The sequence below is a fragment of the Mirounga angustirostris genome, unplaced genomic scaffold (assembly GCF_029215605.1).
Source record: "Mirounga angustirostris isolate CCGP_5_RB_7025 unplaced genomic scaffold, mMirAng1.0.hap1 SCAF_3, whole genome shotgun sequence".
In the NCBI taxonomy this organism is placed as follows: Eukaryota; Metazoa; Chordata; class Mammalia; order Carnivora; family Phocidae; genus Mirounga; species Mirounga angustirostris.
The window spans coordinates 189,893,652-189,914,282 of record NW_026991711.1 but is presented as its reverse complement, the minus strand read 5'-3'; the positions used below and the strand labels follow the sequence as shown (position 1 = coordinate 189,914,282).

General features: G+C 54.2%; 1 protein-coding gene across 3 annotated transcripts in view; it reads right to left on the bottom strand.

Annotated features, from left to right (window-relative positions):
* SH3BP4 (SH3 domain binding protein 4) overlaps positions 1–20,631 on the bottom strand; it is an 84,981-nt gene that overhangs the window by 16,880 nt on the left and 47,470 nt on the right. For all 3 annotated transcript variants that reach the window (XM_064587287.1, XM_045867682.3, XM_045867681.3), the window contains one exon: positions 1,211–1,456. In XM_064587287.1, coding sequence (XP_064443357.1) covers positions 1,211–1,328 — 118 coding nt within the window. In that variant the 5' untranslated portion in view covers positions 1,329–1,456. The remainder of the gene's footprint in view (positions 1–1,210; positions 1,457–20,631) is intronic.

Sequence of the window (20,631 nt, the reverse complement as noted above, 5' to 3'; positions counted from 1 at the left end):
GGGTGCGTATCGTTTTTAGGACATCGGGGAAGAGGGCCACGATGTTACCTGGGAGACAGCAGTTTGGTTCAAGGACTATTTACTTAGCACTGACGTTGTGTCAGGGGCTCAAGATACAAAGGTCAAGAGCAGCTCCCACCGCTCAGCTTGTACTCTGGATGGCCCAGCGGTTCACTTCAACACATTGCAGTAAACGCCACAGGGAAGCTGCCGGACGCTGCCGCTTCAGTCACGACGCACCAGCAAGCACCTACTAAGGTCAGAGGGGACTTCTAGGAAGAAAATGACCCACCAGTACCCGTCACCCATCTCACTGACCTAGCTCTATGTGGCTGTTACAGAAAACCAGAGGCTCAGGGTGATGCACCCCAGGGCCACCTCTAAAGCAGGGGTCGGCAAACAACGGCCCCTTTGCTGTTTTTGTAAATAAAGTTTTATTGGAACACAGCCGTGTCCACTGCTTACTGTCTTCTCTGACTGCTCTCGAGTTGCACCAGCACAGAGGAAGAGCTGTGATGGAACCCTTAGGGCCTGCAAGAATTACAATATTTCCTGGGTGACCCTTTACAGGAGAAGCTTGCTGACCCCACTCTCAGACCACCTTTTCCTCTCTAGCGGTTCTCAATATTTCATTGGCTGACCATACTCTCTCCTTCCCCCTAGTATCCCGAGCACCCAGCTCCCTACCTTAATGTCACCAAAACTCTCAAAAAGAGAAAACACAAACACATTCTGTATGAAGTTGCATTACCAAGGGGAATATTCAAAACCTCCCAACACACCAAAAAACCAAAACAAGACAAGTGGTTATTGTTCTAGGGCTGGATTTATCGTCAATGAAGTTTAGAGAGCTGAAGTTTAACTGTCTGGGAACTTGGCAGCCTTGAAGGTGGAGAAGCCCTTAGGTCTCAGAGCACTTGCAAATCCCGATCTGCCGCACCATCCACCCCCTCTAGCCACAGTTCTTTCCCCGTGAGCTCACTTTTTTTTTTAAGATTTTATTTATTTATTTGACAGAGAGAGAGAGAGAGAGAGCGCGCGAGAGAGTGCGTGCGCACAAGCAGGGGGAGCAGCAGAAGGAGAGGGAGAAGCAGGCTCCCCACTGAGCAGGAAGCCCAGTACAGGGCTCGATCCCAGGACCTTGGGATCATGACCTGAGCCGAAGGCAGATGCTTAAAGACTGAGCCACCCGGGTGCCCCGCGAGCTCACCTTTGACATCATTAAAGCTCGCTTCTGAAAACCCTTCGCTCAGGTCAATCAGGGTCCCCTCGGACTTGCACCGAGGGAGGCCACTGGAGTTGGCAGCTCGGATCCGTTGAGCTGCCATCTTGAACTCTCTTCTTGGGAGGATGGCTAAGGTTTCATCTCTCTTCCTCCAGGTATCCCAGTGCTTGCTGAAGCTCTTCTCAGGCAACCATGCTGCACGATGGGGTCAACTTGGCAATGTGCTTCTTCCTGAAAGCGGGGGAAGAAAACACGAGAATTTCCCGTGAGCAAGTGAAACATGGGTTGAACAGTAATTTTATAGGAAGTGGGACTGCTCTTTCTTCCAGAGGCTATTCCAATAAAGACACTTATCCTGGCCCAGGAGAGCAGAGTAGGGCTCGCTCCCTGGAGTCTCTGTGCACCTCATGCTCATCCCATCGGTTCTGTTGGTACACAGAGCCAGGCTGCTTTTCCTGGCCTGCTGTCTGCACCCCTTCTCCCTGGGGCACCATGGGGTTTGGGAAACTTGTACCAGCACCTGGCCAGCCTGCTCATCACAGTGAAAAAGGAAGACAAACAGGATCCGTACAGTTTCAGGGTTCAGGAAAGAAGAACTAAATCTGTCTGCTGGTCCCATTACAGGTACAGCCCCAGCTGCGACCCCCACATCTGGAAGAGGGGTGCTCAGCACTGAGCCTCTTGCGGCCCAGCCTCGGCGGGGTCAGAGGGGACTGCTCCCTGCCCACACTCCCCTGAAATCCTCCCTGGAGCCCTAACAAACAACAAGCCTAAGGAAAATAAACACGCTGCCCTTTCTGCCTCTAGGTCATCCCTGGGTACCATGTGCAGGTGCAGCCGCGGAGGAAGGTTCTGTGGACGGAGTACACGAATCATTGCTCCAAGGCCTGTTTCTTTCTGGAAGGGGCAGAGAGGGGGGCTCTGGAGATGGTGACATGACTGGCTGTGGGCAGACCCTCACCGGCCCGCGGGCAGGAGCGAATTCCCCATGCCCTTCAAGGGAAATGGGCAGAGAGCAACCTGAGGGCAGGCAAACTTCACGCCATTGTAACATGGCTCACATAACCCGGTCTCGGGTTGTTCCTTGAGACGGCTGGAAAGGTGGCCTCTGGCCCAGGTGTGTCACCTTCGCTCATCAGAGGGACCTGGAGGGCCCAACACCGCCTTCTGCACTGGGGGGTGACTTAGTCGGTCCACGGCCGCCCTTCCCCCACGCTCCGCATGCAGCAGCCGAGGCTGAGCGCCACCGTGCAGAGGGCACACCCAGCCTTGCCTCCAAATGCCACCATTCGTGGGGATGTCTGGTGTTCAACGTTTAACTCCACGACGCCTCAGTTTCTGTACTTGTCACATGCGGTGACGACAGCACCGTCCTGATTGATTCGTGTGAAGAATAAATATGATAATCCGTGTAAGGTGCGCGCAACAAGGAGCAGAGGCTCAATGTCGAGCCCCGCGGCTTGACCATAACAGCCAGGGCCTCAGCAGTCCCCGTCCTGGCTCAGGATGATCGCTGGCAGTGGCCAGCGGGATTTCTTTCCTTCTCTCCCACAGAACACCACATTCCTCACTGGAATGATCCCGGAGGGAAGGTGGCACGGAGCTGGACGCAGAGACCGGTTCCCGGGCCAGAGACGGCGGTCACCGGAATGTAAGCGAAGCCCACCTCTGGGCAGCCCAGCTCCAAAAAGGAATCGTGACATTAAGCTACATCACTGAGATGAGAGAAAGTGAAAATCCTTTGGATCTGAAAGACGAGTCTCATTGGCTGGAAACAGAACTCGTATATGGGGAGTGGGGCTTGGGGAGGACAGGCAGCGGGGAGGGGAGCTATAGGATGGTTTTGAGCCCATAACCTGTTGGCAGAGTGGACTTTCAAATTTAATGATGATTCCTACCCAAGATTCTCAGTCTGACTGTGCCCCCTGGGGAAGGAGCAGACATTCAGACACAGCCAAAGAAACTGGGGGTCGGATGGAGGGTAAAGCCAGTTAGCTGTGAAATCTGTGAGGGGCCCCCCACCAAGTGCAGAGCAGCTCCAAGGACTGGGTGAGCACGAGGGCAAGTGCTCTGGACCATACTCGCACCAAAGGATGCTCTTCCTGCGGCACCCACCCCACGTCCCTGCACCCACATGTGCTCCTCGTTCTGGCATTCCTGTTCAGGACACACGGACCCCAGTACCCCTGGTGTGCTTTAGGAAAGGGGGTCCAGGCGTTTCCCAGGGGAGTCCATTCTGCCTGAGCTTCAAGACAGACCCAGAACTAGAAAGGGGCTGCGCACCTGCCATCCCACCTCCTTTTCAATGCATATTAGCGGATTTTCCACTAACAGCCAGAAGAAATTATTTCACAGACGGTTTAAAGGAAAAGCCAAAATGGGCACCGTCATGAGACATTACTGCGAAGTGGTGCCCTCGCTCCCACGCTGGTGCGGCCCCGAGGACCCCGAGGCTGGCTGGGGGAGCCTGACTAGCTACCTGGTGGAGGCCCGGTGAGGGGGGTGCAGGTGCACACGGCGATGGGCAGGGGGCCCCTGCATGAGCCCCACCTCCCTTGAAGTCCTGTAGGGCAAGTTGGTGGGGTCGGATGGGGCTGATTTTATCCCGGGCGGGGACAGCGGGAGCCAGCAGCTCACCTGAGGCACCTACAGAACAGGACACAGCTTCCCAACGAGCACCTGGAAGAATCTGGAGGTTGGCAGATAAAACTAGAGATAAACATGCTAAGAGCGATTGGATTCTTGCATTCCCTATCACGACCGAGAAGGTAGCTTGGGGGTGAATCAGGGCCTTAGCGGCGGGCAGAGGCGAAAGCATCACCGGATGCCACTGGAATTTTTGGAGACTGATCACTGTTTTTGTTTAGTGTGGATGGGGACATAGTTTTTACACTGAGCCAGTGGAGAGCCAAAAAGCATGTTAGCAGTTACATAAAGAGATCTGCAGTCCTTGTAAAAACACAGAGACCCTCACAGAGGGTGCCATTCAAGGAGCAGATAAGCTACTAAGTGTACCGTTCTGACAACCTCACTTCATGAGCCAGAATGATGCCAAGGCACCGAAGTGATTACGAGACAGCCACCGAGCCTCAATGCACTATTCACGCTGCCCCTTCCACGGGCTGGGGGGGCATTTGTCCCATGGAGCTCAGTGCCCTGTGTGAAGCCCAGAATGGCCACTTTCCTTGAGGGGCAGTGGGAGACGGTCCTCGGACAAGGCCTGACCCTCACCCCTGCCCCTCGGGGATGTTATTGTACAGCAAAGCGGGCAGCAAGCCCCCGCCGGGCAAGGCTGGCAGACTCTCTCCCCCTAGAATCTGGAACCTTCTCTGACCAGATAACCATCGGGGTGAGGGTTCACAGAGCAGCTCTGCACCGCCAGGAACCTGCCCAGGAGGCAGCGGCCGGCAAAATGCTCCGTGCTCTACCCCCTTGCTAACCACTTCTTTCCAAACCCAGAGTGCACCGGGCCTTGGCTGCCGGCGGCCGTGGGATCACTGATTCCGCCCGCCGTCCGTGCCAGAGTGGGCCCTTGGCTCACAAAGCTGTCCTTCGAGGTCAGGTCACTGCCCAGCTCAAAACTCTGCAGTGTTGCTCGCTGCTTTTATTTTTTTTTATTTATTTTTTTAATTTGTTCAATTAGGCACAGGATTGTTATTTTTTTTTTTTTAAGATTTTATTTATTTATTTGACAGAGAGAGACACAGCGAGAGCAGGAACACAAGCAGGGTGAGTGGGAGAGGGAGAAGCAGGCCTCCCGCGGAGCAGGGAGCCCGATGTGGAGCTCGATCCCAGGACCCCGGGATCATGACCTGAGCTGAAGGCAGACGCTTAACGGCTGAGCCACCCAGGCGCCCCTGCTCGCTGCTTTTAAATCAGCAAAAGTTCGACTTCCCTGCCCCGGCATTCAGAGCCCTCCACGACTTGGTCTCCACCTGCCCTTCCAGGCTTGTCACTCACCTCCACACCCAGGTGAGTTGGTGACCACACGCGGGCCCGCTGCCTCTCAGATGTGCCTGGCGCTCTTCAGCGCCTGCTCCCCAAACACACGCCCCTCACCTGCGCCTCCAGGAAAACGGTCCTCTCTCTCCACCCTTTCCGCTCCACCCTCCTGCCCACGGGCCTGCACGCTTCTCTGGTGACTCATGCGTTGGCCTCAGATCTGCAGTCAACGTCCCCGAGCTCCAAGTTCAAGTCGCTGGGGCTCAAGGAGCAGGCCCCTTGAATTAGTCCCTGCTGTATCAGAAAAGTCATGTTGGGGGGAAATGACACAATGCTTGGATTTGCTTTATAATGAGTGCATGAAGGTGTGAGACTCTATTTTATGGTACATAATACGACTCTATTTTATGGTACATAATACGACTATTACTATATTTACCATACATTATACTGTCTACCCAATGTATTTCCTACTATTTCCCTATTTTATTAGTTTTATTTACTTTATTTTTGCTATTTTCCTATTTACGTACATGTTTTAAGATGCCTGCAATCAAACCAAAAAGCCCTAGGAAAGTAGTACTAGGGAACATTTATCACCTGCCTTCCCAGACACGGGTCAGGAATGATGTGCATGCATCTCCCTCTGACTAGGAAAAGCTCCAGGGTCAAATGCCCGAGCAGCTGGGCCCCCTCACAGCACAAGGAGACACGGCCGGCTTCTTGCTCAGTTGACACATGACCCCTGGACCCCAGACCCAGCTCACTGAGGGTCCCCTTAGGACTGAGGGGTGTCCATCCTGAACCTCCCAGGTCCAAACTCAGCTCGGGGGCTGCCCCAAGCCCCCTCCAGGCTTCACCAACTCAGTCATGGCTAAATGGCACATTCATGCAGCCAAAAGCCAGGTCTCCCCCACCAGAAGCCCCCCCTCCCTCCGAGGAGGGCGGCGTGCATGCCGATATGCATACACCCCTCTGCCACACACACACCCCGGTCAGAACATGACCTCTGCCGGACCTCAGCACCTCCACAATTACAGTCATCAGCTCCTTTCCACCAAGTCCACTGTGTCCAACTCTGCTCTCCGGGAGCCTGCCCCTCAGTTAGCAGTCAGAATGTTTTTAAAAGTCAGGACTCTATTCACAACATTTTGAAAGCTTCTTAGCGTGCTTACAGGGCCCTCAAGGTCCTCGCCAGCTCTGTGGACCCTTCTCCTGAAGTGCTTCCTCAGGGCCTTTGCACTTGCTATCCCCTCACCTGGGAGGCCCATGCCTAGATATTCACCAGACTTGATCCCTCAATTCATTCAGGTCCTGCTCAAATGTCACCTAATCAGCAGGGACAGGCATCTGCTGCAGCAACATCCCTAACTCCACCCTTTTTCCCTACTTTTCTTATCAACACGACGTATCAAGTGCTTTCCTGTGTCTGGCCGGATGAATGCAAGCTCCAGGAGGCCACAGGGCTCGATCTGCTTCCGTCCTCACTCTGCTGTAAGAGACCTGCACTGACCACGAATGAATGAAGTCTATTTTAATAGACGGAGCGCCTGGGTGGCGCAGTCAGTTAAGCGTCCAACTCTTGATTTCAGCTCGGGTCTCGATCTCAGGGTCGTGGGATCGAGCCCCGCATCGGGGTCTGCGCTCAGCGTGGAGTCTGCTTGAGGTTCTCTCCCTCTGCCTCTCCCCCTGCTCTTGCTCTCTCTAAATAAATAAATAAAATATTAAAAAAAATAAAGACAAAGGCTTCAGAGATATTTTCACAGGTATCCCTAGGATAACCTCTCTCTTTTTTTTTTTTAATTTTTTTAATTCTTATGTTAATCCCCATACCTTACATCATCAGTTTTAGATGTAGTATTCCACGATTCATTGTTTGTGCATAACACCCAGTGCTCCATGCAGAATGTGCCCTCCTCAATACCCACCACCAGGCTAACCCATCCTCCCACCCCCCTCCCCTCTAGAACCCTCAGTTTGTTTTTCAGAGTCCATCGTCTCTCATGGTTCGTCTACCCCTCCGATTTCCCCTGCTTCATTCTTCCCCTCCTGCTACCTTCTTCTTCTTCTTCTTTTTTTTTTCTTAACATATATTGCATTATTTGTTTCAGAGGTACAGATCGGAGATTCAACAGTCTTGCACAATTCACAGCACTTACCAGAGCACATACCCTCCCCAGTGTCTATCACCCAGTCACCCCATCCCTCCCACCCCACCCCCCACTCTAGCAACCCTCAGTTTGTTTCCTGCGATTAAGAATTCCTCGTATCAGTGAGATCATATGATACATGATAACCTCTCTTTTTAAAGAGTCAAAATCCCCAGTGAATGTCTAGTGTCCCCCGGATGGCCTTGTGACTTGATTCTACAAGGCAGGGTGAATTTAGGAATCCTAGCCTATTCTGGAAATCTAAGCTACGCATTCCTAATCACTGACGGGTTCCCTGGGGGGCACCTCAGACGTGCCCGGATGGCCTGGCCTCCAAGTCCGGCCACCCTCCACTAGGCTGGGTCACTTCTCCAGGACAGCCTGCAGCTGTGTGCATCCATGCGCAGGGTGGCTGGCCCAGGACCTCCAGAGCTCTCTGAAGGGTAGGGGGCAACCACTCCACCCCCCAACCGCCCATCCTCCCCACGCCATGCCTATACCCGGGAAGTCACCCTCCACCCTCCTTGGTAGAAGTCAGGTCTGGGAAGACAGGAAGGGGCATTAAAGCTTACTTGTGTCTGAGTCACAACTAATGAGTTTTTCTTTGCTTGAGTATAAAGGCTGATTCATGAGGGGAGAAAAGAGCCTGCTCCTGGCTCCTCCCCAGGAACGGGGAGGCCGGCCTCCGAACAGACAACAGTGTTGTGCATGCACAGAATTATTTACAGACTCCGGTGGCAGACTCGGGAACCTACACACAAGCCCTCAGCCACCCGTGCGACCCACCACTTGCCTCGGACTCCAGAATCACAGAACGTTCGTGTGGGGGCTGATCTGCCAATGTCCTGCCCAAGAATGTTTCAAGTACAAAGCCACCAAGAATAACCGAGGAACCTGAGCATCTGTGGGGTCCCTTACTCAGGGCCCCAGGGTGTGCACAGTGACCCCCAGGTTCCTCCGGGGGCCTGACCCGAAGATGCAGGAGGAACAGGGCATACAGCCTGCTCTGGGTTCCTCCCTCGCGAGTTTGGTTCGAGCCTCATTTGAGATGACTCACCCCCACATTTGATTTTAATTTCTGGAGTAAGAGTGTTGTGTTGATTGCATCAGATTTCCTCCGGTTTAAAAAGAAAGCATGAGTTTCAACCCGCTCTAGGTGATTTCAGTCACCAGACTGTCGACAGAAAACTCCATCCCTTCTGCTCACCTTGCTCACTCCCTAAACAACAGCGAGCTCCAGAGAATCAAAATAATTTGAAGACACCCTCCCCAGCTGACCTATCTCCCTGTAAGCACCTGCCTGGAGCCCCAACACCCTGGGCCCCTGACTCCCCGGGCCGGCTGCAGAGAAGCCCACAGGCATGCCAGTGAGCCTACGGGGCCTGTGGGGGCCAGCGGGGACTCCTAGCTCTCACACAGTCACACTGAGGACACTGTAAGGTGGGGCTGGTGGTGACCCAGCGAGGCCAGAGGGAGCCTCTGTTTGTCTGCCTGCAAACGTCTCCAACACTTCTTGCCTCTGAGGCCAGTGGCCCTGGAGGCCGATTCCTCAGCCTGCAAACCAGCTCCCAGCTCTCTGCATCTTGACCCTTGACCCGACCGGTCTGGGCAATAACCCAAGTGGAAAGCCAACACGTGACTGGTGTCCCCTTTCCAGGCTCTCCCTCTGTGGGCAGCGACAGCCCAGGATCCAGTTACAAGAGAGGACCAGCTGGGCCCAGCGAAACCCAACCTTCCGCACCACGGTGGCAGGAGGCTTCGTACGTCAGGAGTCTCATCTCTAGAACCCTCCCTGCTGTGGGCACCTGTAGCACGAGACGAAAACGCTGTCCTGGACGGGAGCCTTGCCCCCTGACCGGCAGCCCCAGGCCAGTGAGTGGGGCTCTCTTCTCACTGCTGTTGGAACGGTTCAGAGAGCACTACACTCGTTCCTCCTGGTCCCTGGCTGGGGACCGGGGTTGGTAAGTATTTCTCACTTGGGCTGGTCACAAGGGCCCCCCTCACAGCCCGTCTGCCTCCAGCCGTGTCACACGGTGGGCTGGCCTCCCCGGGGACTAGCATCATTCACCAGCGTCCGAGTGTGCTTCACTTCAAGTTCAACAACCAAGTTTAGTTTAGAGCGGTGGCCCGCTGCCATTCAGAGCCCCTGGCAGGCCAGCTGTGAGGGTCACGCGCCCCAGCCCTGAGTCTGTCCAAGAATCGTGGGCATCTTCCAGGCAGGGGGCCCCGTCGCCTCTGTGAAGATCTGCTGTGCTCAGCTTCTAGGAACAAGCCTGGGCGCTCAGCAGAAGGAAAGCTAAGAGCAGATGTGTTCAGGGAAGCTGTGCTGAGACAACGTGGAGAGCCTGAAGCTTGGAGAGCGAAGGTTCTGTGCGCCGGGCACTGGGTTGGGGACATGCCACACTCAAGCCCTTATCGGATACTCCAAAGCTCAAGAACCACCACCCGGGGCCCCACGGGTGGTGGGGGGCCCTGAGGTTGCAGGGTGCCCATGCACGTCTGCACGTCTGACTCGCTGCTTCTATCATCCGAGGAGTGAGGGCTGGGGGGAGCCGGCAGCACCACGTGTTTCACCGGCCAGTGACAAAGAGGACACTCCGGGTCTGGAGCGTCACAGGGCCGGGCCTCCTCCTGCCAGTGACCTGCTGCCCAGCCAGGGGACGACTCCTCCTGGCATTCAGGATCCATCCCACCGGGTAAAAACCACAGTCTCAGGCTCTTCTCTCCACAGTCCGTAGAAGACAATCCCCCGCCCCCACCCGGCCCCCGGGCTCATTCTTCCAGACCCTCCACACACTCACCTGCCGACCACATCTGCATCACACCTCCCTTTGTCTTTCCAGTACTCTGGCCAAACCCAGCTGCTGTGCCTTCATCTGGCTCCGAGGCCCCTCCCAGCCAGCTCCTGGACTCTGCCGGCTTTTCCCCCAACCTCGTTCCTGAAGACCCAACAGGGTTCCTACTTTCTCCTCCATTAAAACCTGCCCATCTGAGAGGGAACCCCATCCAACAGCGCCTTTGCCAGTAGAATTCCATCTCTGTTCCGAGCTCTGCGGGGACTCCCCCACCGGCTTCTTTGGGCGCTCACCGCTTTGATCCTGAGCACCACAGACGTTAGGATGTGCGGGATTTCTTTGTTCCCTAACAACGACACTCATTTCCTCAAAAGCTGCATACGTGGTCTCTCTAATTCCCAGGCGCTACACAGGGTGCTTGGCCCGCGTTGTGTCTGGTGCCACCTGCTGAACGGACAGATGTCTCAGCGGGCCCATTTCTGAGCACCACCGTGCACAGCAGATGGAGGACCCGGTCCCTGCCCTCCGCTGCTGATCATGCAGCTGTCGGGCACATACATGTCACCGGCAGCACGAGGAGAAGGAGGTGGGTTCGGCCACGTCTTCCTGGCCAGCACAAGACCCAAAGCCCACGGACCACTCGGTTTGCCCGTCACACCATGTAGGCTCTGATGGCTGGCCTTTGTCTGTCCTGTGACCCTGCTGCTGCTGATAGTTCAAAGAGTAACCCACGTGTGGCCCGTTGAGTGCTCCTCCAGCATGGGGTTCAGGAGGTCTGGTGGTTTGCGGTCTGCCCCCCGGAGTCACATGGGGAGGCCAGCCCACCGTGTGACACGGCTGGAGGCAGACGGGCTGTGAGATGAGAAATACTTACCAACCCTGGTCCCCAGCCAGGGACCAGGAGGAACGAGTGTAATGCTCTCTGAACTGTTCCAACAGCAATGAGAAGAGAGCCCCACTCACTGGCCTGGGGCTGCTGGTCAGGGGGCAAGGCTCCCGTCCAACACACTCATCAAAGCGGCAAAACACCAGCACTCAAAGGGGATGTGGTTTGTAAATGTTAGTCATTGATTCACTGTCTTCTTAAAAAAATAAAAATCAAATGGATACTTCTCTTTAGAGCAACACCCTTTTTATAACTGAAGTTTATTTAAGGAAGTTATTTTAGAGAAGGCAGCTTTTGATTGCTTTAAAAAGGAAGCCAGTCTATCCTTTAAAAAGATCTTCCTTAGATGCACTGGGGTCTTTTCTAATATACATTAACTTAAAAAAGCTTTGTAAAAGTTCATGTTAGGGGCGCTCAGTCGGTGAAGCGTCTGCCTTCAGCTCAGGTCATGATCCCAGGGTCCTGGGATCAAGTCTCGCATCAGGCTCCCTGCTCAGCAGGGAGCCTGCTTCTCCCTCTCCCCCTCTCTGCTCGTTCTCTCTCTTTCTCTCAAATAAATAAAATCTTTAAAAAAAAAAAGTTCATTGGGGCGCCTGGGTGGCTCAGTTGGTTAAGCGACTGCCTTCGGCTCAGGTCATGATCCTGGAGTCCCTGGATCGAGTCCCGCATCGGGCTCCCTGCTCGGCAGGGAGCCTGCTTCTGCCTCTGACCCTCCTCCCTCTCATGTGCTCTCTCTCTCTCATTCTCTCTGTCTCAAATAAATAAATAAAATCTTTAAAAAAAAAAAAGTTCATCTTAGATACCACTCTGGGACGTGAACATCTGGCTGGTGCCACTCATTTTACAGATGAGTAAACTGAGGCTTATTTGGTGTTAGTGAGAGGGCTGTTCTCCGGAGGTTTTTTTTTTTTCTGAGACTCAGATTGAAATGCCAGATTCAGACAAGGAAGAGACGGGACGCAGCTTCCAGGGTTTCGTGCTGGGCCGATCCGACTGAGCGCGCTCGCTAATGACATACAGATGCCATGTCTGAGGCTCGAATTCAAGACAGGAATTTCATGCCCTGAAGACATGGCAGCAGCCGCGGACACCAGAAGGGTCTTGGGGATGAGTGACGGTGTTTGCCCGACTCCACGGGCGGAAGAACGGGGCCAAGCCCCCTGAAGAGCCCAGCTGGAAAACAGCCCCAAATGCACATGGATGCCAGACATGCTGGTCAGCGCAATCCTGCTCGTCCCTGTGCTCTAGCTAACCAGCAAACACGGGCTGCCTGATGGAAAGGAGCGTGAGAAGGGAAAGTCAACACAGTTTCATGAATGGGCCAGCTCTGAGCCGGCCAGCAGCCGGGGAACAGCCTGACCCTGCTTCTCCCCGTGGGAGCCAGATTCTTGCTGCTATGAACGGCCCTCGTGGTAGTGACCATCTTTATAACTCATCTTCCTCAGCATTTTGGATTACCCTCTTAGGATGACTTTCTAGTACAGTATGAAGCATTGCCAAACACTTTCCTGGAAGGTTGTAGCAATTCAGACTCTGGACAGTGGTGGGTGCCCAGTAAGCCCCCCCGGCACCGCCCCCCCACCCCCCGCCACTGCTGGCAGTTCAAAAAAAGCCTTGCTAAATAGGACAAGCGGGGAACAGAATACCAAAGTTCAAATTCATATTCCTGGGACCGTGACAGTCAGAAATTTCTCAAAACTACTTCTTACTTCCTGTTTTATGACTATTATTTTGTATCCTTTGCTCAATGGGAGTCTAACATTTCATCATCTCCGCTGCAAATATCTTCCCCACTCTGTCGCTCGCACACGCTCAGATCCATTTGCTAACTTGTGACCAAGTCTCAATTATGCCAGCCCTATCAATCTTTCCTTTGTGATTTTGCCTTGAAATACAGAGAGGCCTACCTTCATGAAAAATCTGATAAACATTCACATCTATTTTCCTTTATTTAAAAAAATGATCTGTCTGCTGACATTAATGTACAATATTTATTTTGCTGCCCAGTGAGGAACTTTATGAGATTCATTACCGAAAGGCTAAGCAATCACCCCTCTGTCAGGTCCCGAACAATTCGTCCCCTCCTGACTGATGTGATGTCATTTCAATGCATTCTGCATGTGTGCAGATGCTAGGTTTGAATCTGGTCTATTCTGTGTCACTAGTCTGCATATTTTTAGAACCACATCGGCCTTATGTACTACGGTAGTCTGATCACATCTGGTTACCTGTAAGGACTAGCACTTTTCTACCTCAAAGTCTCTTATCAGCTATTTTTACCTATTTTTTTCTTCCAAATGAACTTTAAAATAATTTAATAAGACGTCTTCCCACCTCATCTTCCCTCACAAAGGGAACCCCACTGGGATTCTGTTGGCATGGCACTGGTAAGAAGTGACACCTTTATATATTTTATTCTTTTCTTCCAGAAAAATGGTAGGGCTCATTTATTTAAAAATGAGTCTTAGGCCAGTGTAGATCAAAGACTGGCAAACTCTTTCTGTAAAGGAACAGAGAATAAATTAAACTTTGGGGACCACATTCTCTGTCACAAAGACTCAACTCTGCCCTCAAATCCAGGCAATTCTGCCTTCAAAGTGAGTTGATCTGACCCCTTCTATTACCTGCTTCTAGCTGAGCACTTGATCTCTCACCTGGACTCCCTGCAGCAGCCTCCCACCTGGTCTCCCACATCCCATTCCCTTCACCGCCACCCCCCCCAGCCCCAAACACACACAGCTAAGCCACTCTCCTTAGAAGAGCTGGGGGCCTCTTTACAAATTAAGTCTCTCCAGCAGCAACTCCCTGCACTTAGAATAAATCTATCCGACCTACTGGGACTCCATGAAATCTAGCCTCCTTAGGGGGACTGGACGATCTGGCCCCGCCCAGCCCTCCATGACCTCCGTTTCCTTCTCGGTACATTCATTTTCCAAATGTAACTCATTTCTGCCCCAGGACCCTTGCACTGACAGTTCCCTCTGGCAGGCAAGCTCTGTCCCCACAAACTTCACTTTGCTGACCGCTTTTGCCATTCAGGTCTTGCTTACTGCTTCAGAAAGGCCCCAATCTAACCACTCACCACCGCAAATACACTCACCCTGACCTCTCTGTGCCCTACTGTCCCCACCCACAAGAGAAAGGGACAACGGTATTGAGAGCTCGCACAACAGACGATGCCCATACACACTGCACAGGGCCTGGGGCACGGTAAACGGTCCACAGAGGTAAGAAGTGATGCTGTCATCATGACCCAGCATCCACACAAGCCTTGTACTTTCCATCAGCAAGTGCTCTGAGCCTGTGCAAGACACATCCTTTTTTTTTATTTTTATTTTTTACCTGGCCTCGCTGCTTCCTAAAGGCACCACCGTGGTCCGGAATGCTGCGATTTGGCCGCAGCAAAGAACTGCACCTACTTGGCTTCATAGGTGCTTTATTAAATGAGCCAGTGTAATTTCTCTGTAAGCCACTCATCCCTTCGTGAACTCTACCTCCATTGCTAGAACCCCAGGTTCCGTGGAGCGAAGCTTTGACAGTACTCACCGCCCCTTACACAGCTACTGCAGGCCCAACCGTGAGTCTGGGTTTTAGGATAACACAGCAAGTCATGCAACACATGCAAGTCATGCAAGAAACAAATGTCTTTTGGTGAAAACCTAAATGCCACCAGGCCAGGGAGGGGATGATATTGTGGAGCCATCCACATTCCCATTTTTCTAATACCCTCTGTAAGGAGCCTGAACTGTGTAGCTGTCCCTGCAAGATGCTGCTCCCCTCTCATGCCTGCAAATAGGGCCTGATTTGGAAATAGGATCTTTGTGGACGATCAAGTTCGGATGAAGTGATTAGGGTGGGCCCTCGTCCACTACGACTGGGGTCCTTATAAAAAGGGGAAGTTTGAGCACCGAGGGGAGGCCATGTGAGGACACAGGGAGAAGGCAGCCGTCCACAGGCCGAGGAGAGAGGCCTGGAACAGCTTCTCCCCCACAGCCTCAGAGGGAACCAGCCCCGCGGACACCAGGATCTCGGACTTCTGGCCTCCAGAACCGCGAGAGTGAATTTTTGTTGTTTTTAGCCGCTCGGTTTGTGGTACTTGGCTGTGGCGCCCCAGGAAAATACACATCCCCGGCGTACCTCTCTTCATGTCTCCCTCTGTCACATCTAATATCACTGGAATGCCGAGACACAAACAAAAGTCAAGCTCTCAAAACAGAGAGTCACGGACCCTACTGAAAAATGTGACCTTGTCTCCACACTTCCAGAACAATCCATCCTAGGATCCCAACTACCAGGCCATCGCCGACGACCGCTCAGCACAGTCTTGAAGGAGTCTGATGTCGGCAGACAACGGGTAACTTGACTTTGACATCCTAAGTGTTACTGTAAAATTCTTGCCAAGTCACCCCAGGGGGCTTGCAAAGGCATTTCTAAGTGGCAACCAAGTAATTGGGGCTTTGGAACAAGCTGCTCACATTAAGACACTGGAGGGGTCTGGGCATCACGGTTAACCGAGAACAGGCTCGGACCATTGGAAAACAGGAGGCAAGGGAAGAAATAGCAGGGCGGAGTGGAATGGTGGCCCCTCGGCCGCAGGCAAGGCTGGGGAAGGCTCCCCCCCAACCCAGGGCGCCACCCCTGGATCTGGCAGCTGGTGTCAGGTGCCTTCTGGTGGGCCTGGCCAGTCTCAGGAGTACAAATCAACACCCAGGGACTCAGCACTGAAACCAAACACAGAGGCAAAACCCCGTTCAGAAGTTTCCAGCAGCTGCTAGGAGCCGAGTGGAACAGCAGCTGAGGGCCGGAGATAAGGCAGCGGGGGCCACTGGGGTTCCCCCCAGAGACACAGAGCTGGACCGGGCAGGAGAGCCCAGCTCGCCCCGGACGGTGGCAAAGATGCTCCAGGGCCCGCCGCCAGGGAAGGAGAAGGGGGGGCAGCCGCATGCACGCGCAGGCGGGGAGAGCAGAGGCCCGGAGGCTGCACCGTGCGGCGAATCGGTGTTGAGGGTTTGAATGTCTCCTGGCCCAAACTGGATCTCACCACTATGGATGCATCCAGAGAAAGTAATTCTGGAAAAAGACCAGGGAAGAAAAGGCAGTTCTGGAGCATCTGCTGTTCTGGTGAGTTGATCTGCCCTTGCCTTCTCCCTGGAGGCCCCCCCCTTGCCTGCAGCCTGGGGGATAAGCAGGTCCTTTCCTGCCCTCTCTCTCCGAGCAAAACTGCAGTGTGCACGCTGAGCCCCTGGCCTCCAGCCCCATGGTGGGCAGGCGCAGGCCCTGCCAAGTCCCTGCTTGGTCTTCTGCCGCAGGCCATGGTCTCCTCACCTGGTGCTGGGGAAACTGAAATGATCACCCCTGTCTTCCTCCTCCTCGCCCTCGGACCACAGTGGGGGCTGAACTGCGGAGAAGGCGCGGCGCAAAGGAGGAAACACAGGGCCCCAGGGTCGATCTGAGTGTATGAACACCGGCTCTAGCTGTAGTTACTTAACCTCTCTGAGCCTCTGTCACCCGCAGGGCAGTAAACCCGCTCTGCCAGATGAGCACACAGTAGGCACTCAGTGACTATCGTTCCTCACGGTGCTCCCGGGAGAATGAAGACGAGTGGCCACAGCCATGGTACCCCCCAGACGGCTCTGAACCACGGACTCGAATTCACGGTCTCCCACAAACCACACACTCTCTGCATTTCCACTTGGAGACGTCTTCGTTTATTCAAAACCGAAGTCACCACTTTCCCACCTCTGATGACCTCCCCTGTCATCAGTGGTGTCCCTGAGCCTGCAACCGCTCAGTTTGCGCAAGTTACTTAGCTTCCTGGTGCTTCCAGTTCCTTTCTATAAAAGGGGGATAATACTATCCACCTCCCTGGGGGTGAGGATAAAATCTGCTCCTATGTGCCAAGTGTCAGCTCCCCTAGCTCGGGGTCCCCAGTCCTGGCACATTAGCATCTTGGACGGGATCACGCTCTTGTCACGCGCGCGGCAGGGCATTCAGCAGCATCCCTGGCGTCTCCCTGCTCGGAGCTGGGAGTGTCAGCCCACGCCCACGCGTCTGAGCCCCAAAGGGCTCCCCGCAGCAGTATGTGCCAGTCCAGAGATGTGTCAAGGTTCGCAGGTAATCCTGATGCACAGGCAGGACAGGTAATCACCGCACAGCCTGGACCCGAGCAGCCACCCACCAAAGAATCGCCAGCAGGCCCTCCACGCAGACCCCAGATCCCATTCCCCTAGCCTCGACTGCAGATGGCGGGTCCCCCGCCTGGCCTCCTCGAGGCCCCAGCAAACTCTACCTGTAAGAACCTGGCCCTTCTCCAACGCCCTCTCAACCCCCCATCTACGTGACATCATTGGGAAAAAATCCGCACTAGTTCAACCCCCAAGATACCATCTTCATCCCCACCATCCCCCACCTGGCCTCTCAACTGTGACAGTCCCCCTGTCTGACGCTGCCTGCCTCTGTCTACCCTCTGACACTCAGCCAGGTGCGCTGTTTCCCCCACCCGGAAGGTTCTTCCTGCCTCTGCTGGCCAAACCCTTCAACCGATGCTCCGTAAACAGCTCTGCTGTCACTGACGCCCCCCCCAACCCCCACCACGAAGGCACTGGAAAACAGCCGCACTTCCGGGTGTTACACACCGGTCCTGAGTCAGCACACCCACCACACTAAACTCTCGGAGGTTAACTTCTTTTGCAGGTGTGCACAAGACACACACAGGACTCTTGAAATGACTGGTGCCCCGTAGGCTGCAGACCCCAAATGCCCAGGTGATGTGAGCTCCACAAATCAACGGGCAACTTTGTCTTAAAGAACACTTTGACCTTGAAAAGATCAAGGTGTGTCCTCAGAGCTAAGTGACACAGTGGGCCCCAGCAGAGCTGTCCGTGTGGCCCCGGAAATCCGGGGACCCTCTGCTGCTGTGGTTATTGCTGTGTTTAGATAAGCCTTGCCATCTACCTGCAGAAGAGAGCGAGCCAAACCTCCCTGGGTGTGAGTCTGAACTGATGCAAACTATATAAATACACCGTCGACAGGTGGGAAAACGGTGTATCAGGAGGCCCGGAGGACCCCACAGCACACAGCGATTCATTTTTAGAAGTAGAACACACTCTTTGGGCCTTGCAGAAACCCAAGCAGCGGCGAGGTAAATATGAAGCACTCTACTTGATGGTGGAAAGGGGGCACGGGAATGGGTCTGCAGGAGGAGTTGGGTCCCACCCATTTGCCCACCTGCTGCCCCTGCCTGGTGCCACCCACTCCATCCCCGATGGAGGAATCACGCAAGATCCACCCGACCAGAAGTATGAAGCAGAACCACCACGCTGGAACACTTCACACGCTCCACACAGCAATTCCACTGCTAGGCATGCATGCCCAAGAGAAAAGGAAGGGTCTGTCCATAGAGAGGCTTGTAGAAGGATGTTTGCATTGATTTTATTCATGATAGCCCCAAACTGGAAACAACCCTTGTGTCCACCAACAGGAGAATGCACAAAACCGATGGTGGGACGTCCCACAGCACCACTGATAGGGAACGCTCATCCAAGCAACAACACAGAGGAAGCCCACAGGCACGATGGCGAACAAAATGCCAAACACGAGAAAGCACACATCACACGATGTTTTCACATGACGTGCAAGAATGAAGCAACCAGAGCAGAAACATGGAGCTTCTGCCTAAAGTCAGAGAACTAATGACTCATGCAGAGCTGGGTGGAGAGCCTGGGGCTCTGGGTCCCAGGCTGGGGCCTTTCAGAGGGAGCTACATCCCCCCATGGCACCTCCAAAGCCGGGAGAGTTTCCTCTGGTATCACCTAGAATCACCTGCAGCTGATACCCTGAGCCTGGACCCGACTTGCCCACATTCATCAAGGGAAGCCAATGACGGGCCTTCCTCCCAGTCAAGGTTGAGGGGTGAAGGCTTCCTAACCACAGACAAAGACTTACCTGGCCAGCACTGTTCATACCCCACACGCCCCACTCCCCAAGCCCCACAGGCCACGCTGTCTCGTGCCTCCCGGTGGCACCCTGGGCTCAGCGAGGCTGGGACACGGCAGATGAGTCTGGAACAAATCACCACGTTAAGCCACCACGGTGGCTTAAAACAAAGGAACTGCTCTCTCTCAGGTGTGGATGCTGGTGGTCTTACCGTAAGCAAGGTGTCAGGGGGCCACGTGCTCTCAAAAGCTCTAGAGAAGACTGTTCCAGGCGTGAGGTGTCAGGGGCAAGCGTGTCTCCTCGGCTTATGTTCTATCTCTGCTTCTGCAACCACGTGGCCTTCTTCCCTGTCTTCTATGGACACCACTCATGGGATTAGGGCCCACCCGACTCCCGCAGGACCTCCTCTTAACTGAACGGATCACCTCTACAAAGACCCTATTTCCAACAAGCTCACATTTTGAGGTTCCTGGTGGACAGGCCTTTTGAGGGACACCAGTGTGCCTTGTACATGGAGGAACACGGTGAGAGAGGGGGTCTTGGGTTGGCTCTTGTCCGAGCAGCCGCGTGGGCACCTGGGTCCAGCAGGCAGGGCAGGTGACAGAGGAAATCCGTGTGTAGCTTGGGATCAGGCCAGGCCTCGTGCGCACAGCATTCGCTGTGAGTAAAAGCAAGAGCCCACTTTCCTAGTGAAGTGCCTCACCCGCCCCACTCAGGAACGAGAGATGTAAACCCATCTTGGAGCATTCTTCACGTTAAGACACACATGTTGGAGAATACAGTAAAAGGTGACACCTGACAGGTAACTCTGGTTTCTCCCTCAGCTCCCATGAAAAGAACTTTATGGAGCCTGCTCCTAACCAGCACACTTCTCAACCATCGCAAACAGAGCCCATTCTGATGACCGCCTGTCCTGCAAACTGGGTCATCCACCCCGGTCCTCAGTCCCTGAGCTGTGCTGTGATGCAGGGGGCCCCGCGGGCCCCTTCTGCAGAGGCCAAGGAACATTCCTGTCCCACCCACTGTCCTTGCTGTCTCCTCCAGCCAGCTGTCCCAGGCTGGCACCTGCCAGGGCTCTGTGAGCCCATCCTAGGGCCCAAGGAAGCTGCCGGGGATGTCCAGGCTCCTTAAACCAGTAAGCATCTCTCCGAGTCAATGCCACATCTGCGGTCAGCAGCCCTGGCGCCCTGGGCTCCCCTACAATCGGACCTAATCACTGAGTGAGGCTGTATTTAATTGTGTGCCTCTCCAGCCAGGCTGTCCCTCTGGGTCAGCAAGGACGGTATCCTTCAGCAGCCCCTGCGGCTCTCTGCCCACGGTAATGATCACTCAGCAAATACCCAGACCAGTGAAGGGCCTGGGGGCCGTCTCCGCCTCACCATTCGGGAATGTGGCCGCTTCCCCAAAGCAAGACTTCTTCCGTTCACAGCCTTCCTGATGTCTGCTTAGCACAGAATGCTGTTCTGAAAACAATAAATGTTATGCGAGGGGGTGTCTTCCTTAACTTAAGCCAACCACGTAGGTACGGGGCATCTGCCCCGTGTCAGGACAGCTGCTACAAGAACACAGCGCAGAGAAGACCGTTCCCGCCCGGAGCCGGCTCACAGGAGTGCCGAGGACAAGGACGGGCACTGCAACAGAGGCCGAAGCACACGTAACGCCCACCGCCGCCCGCTAAATGGTCTGTCCCTGCAAAGG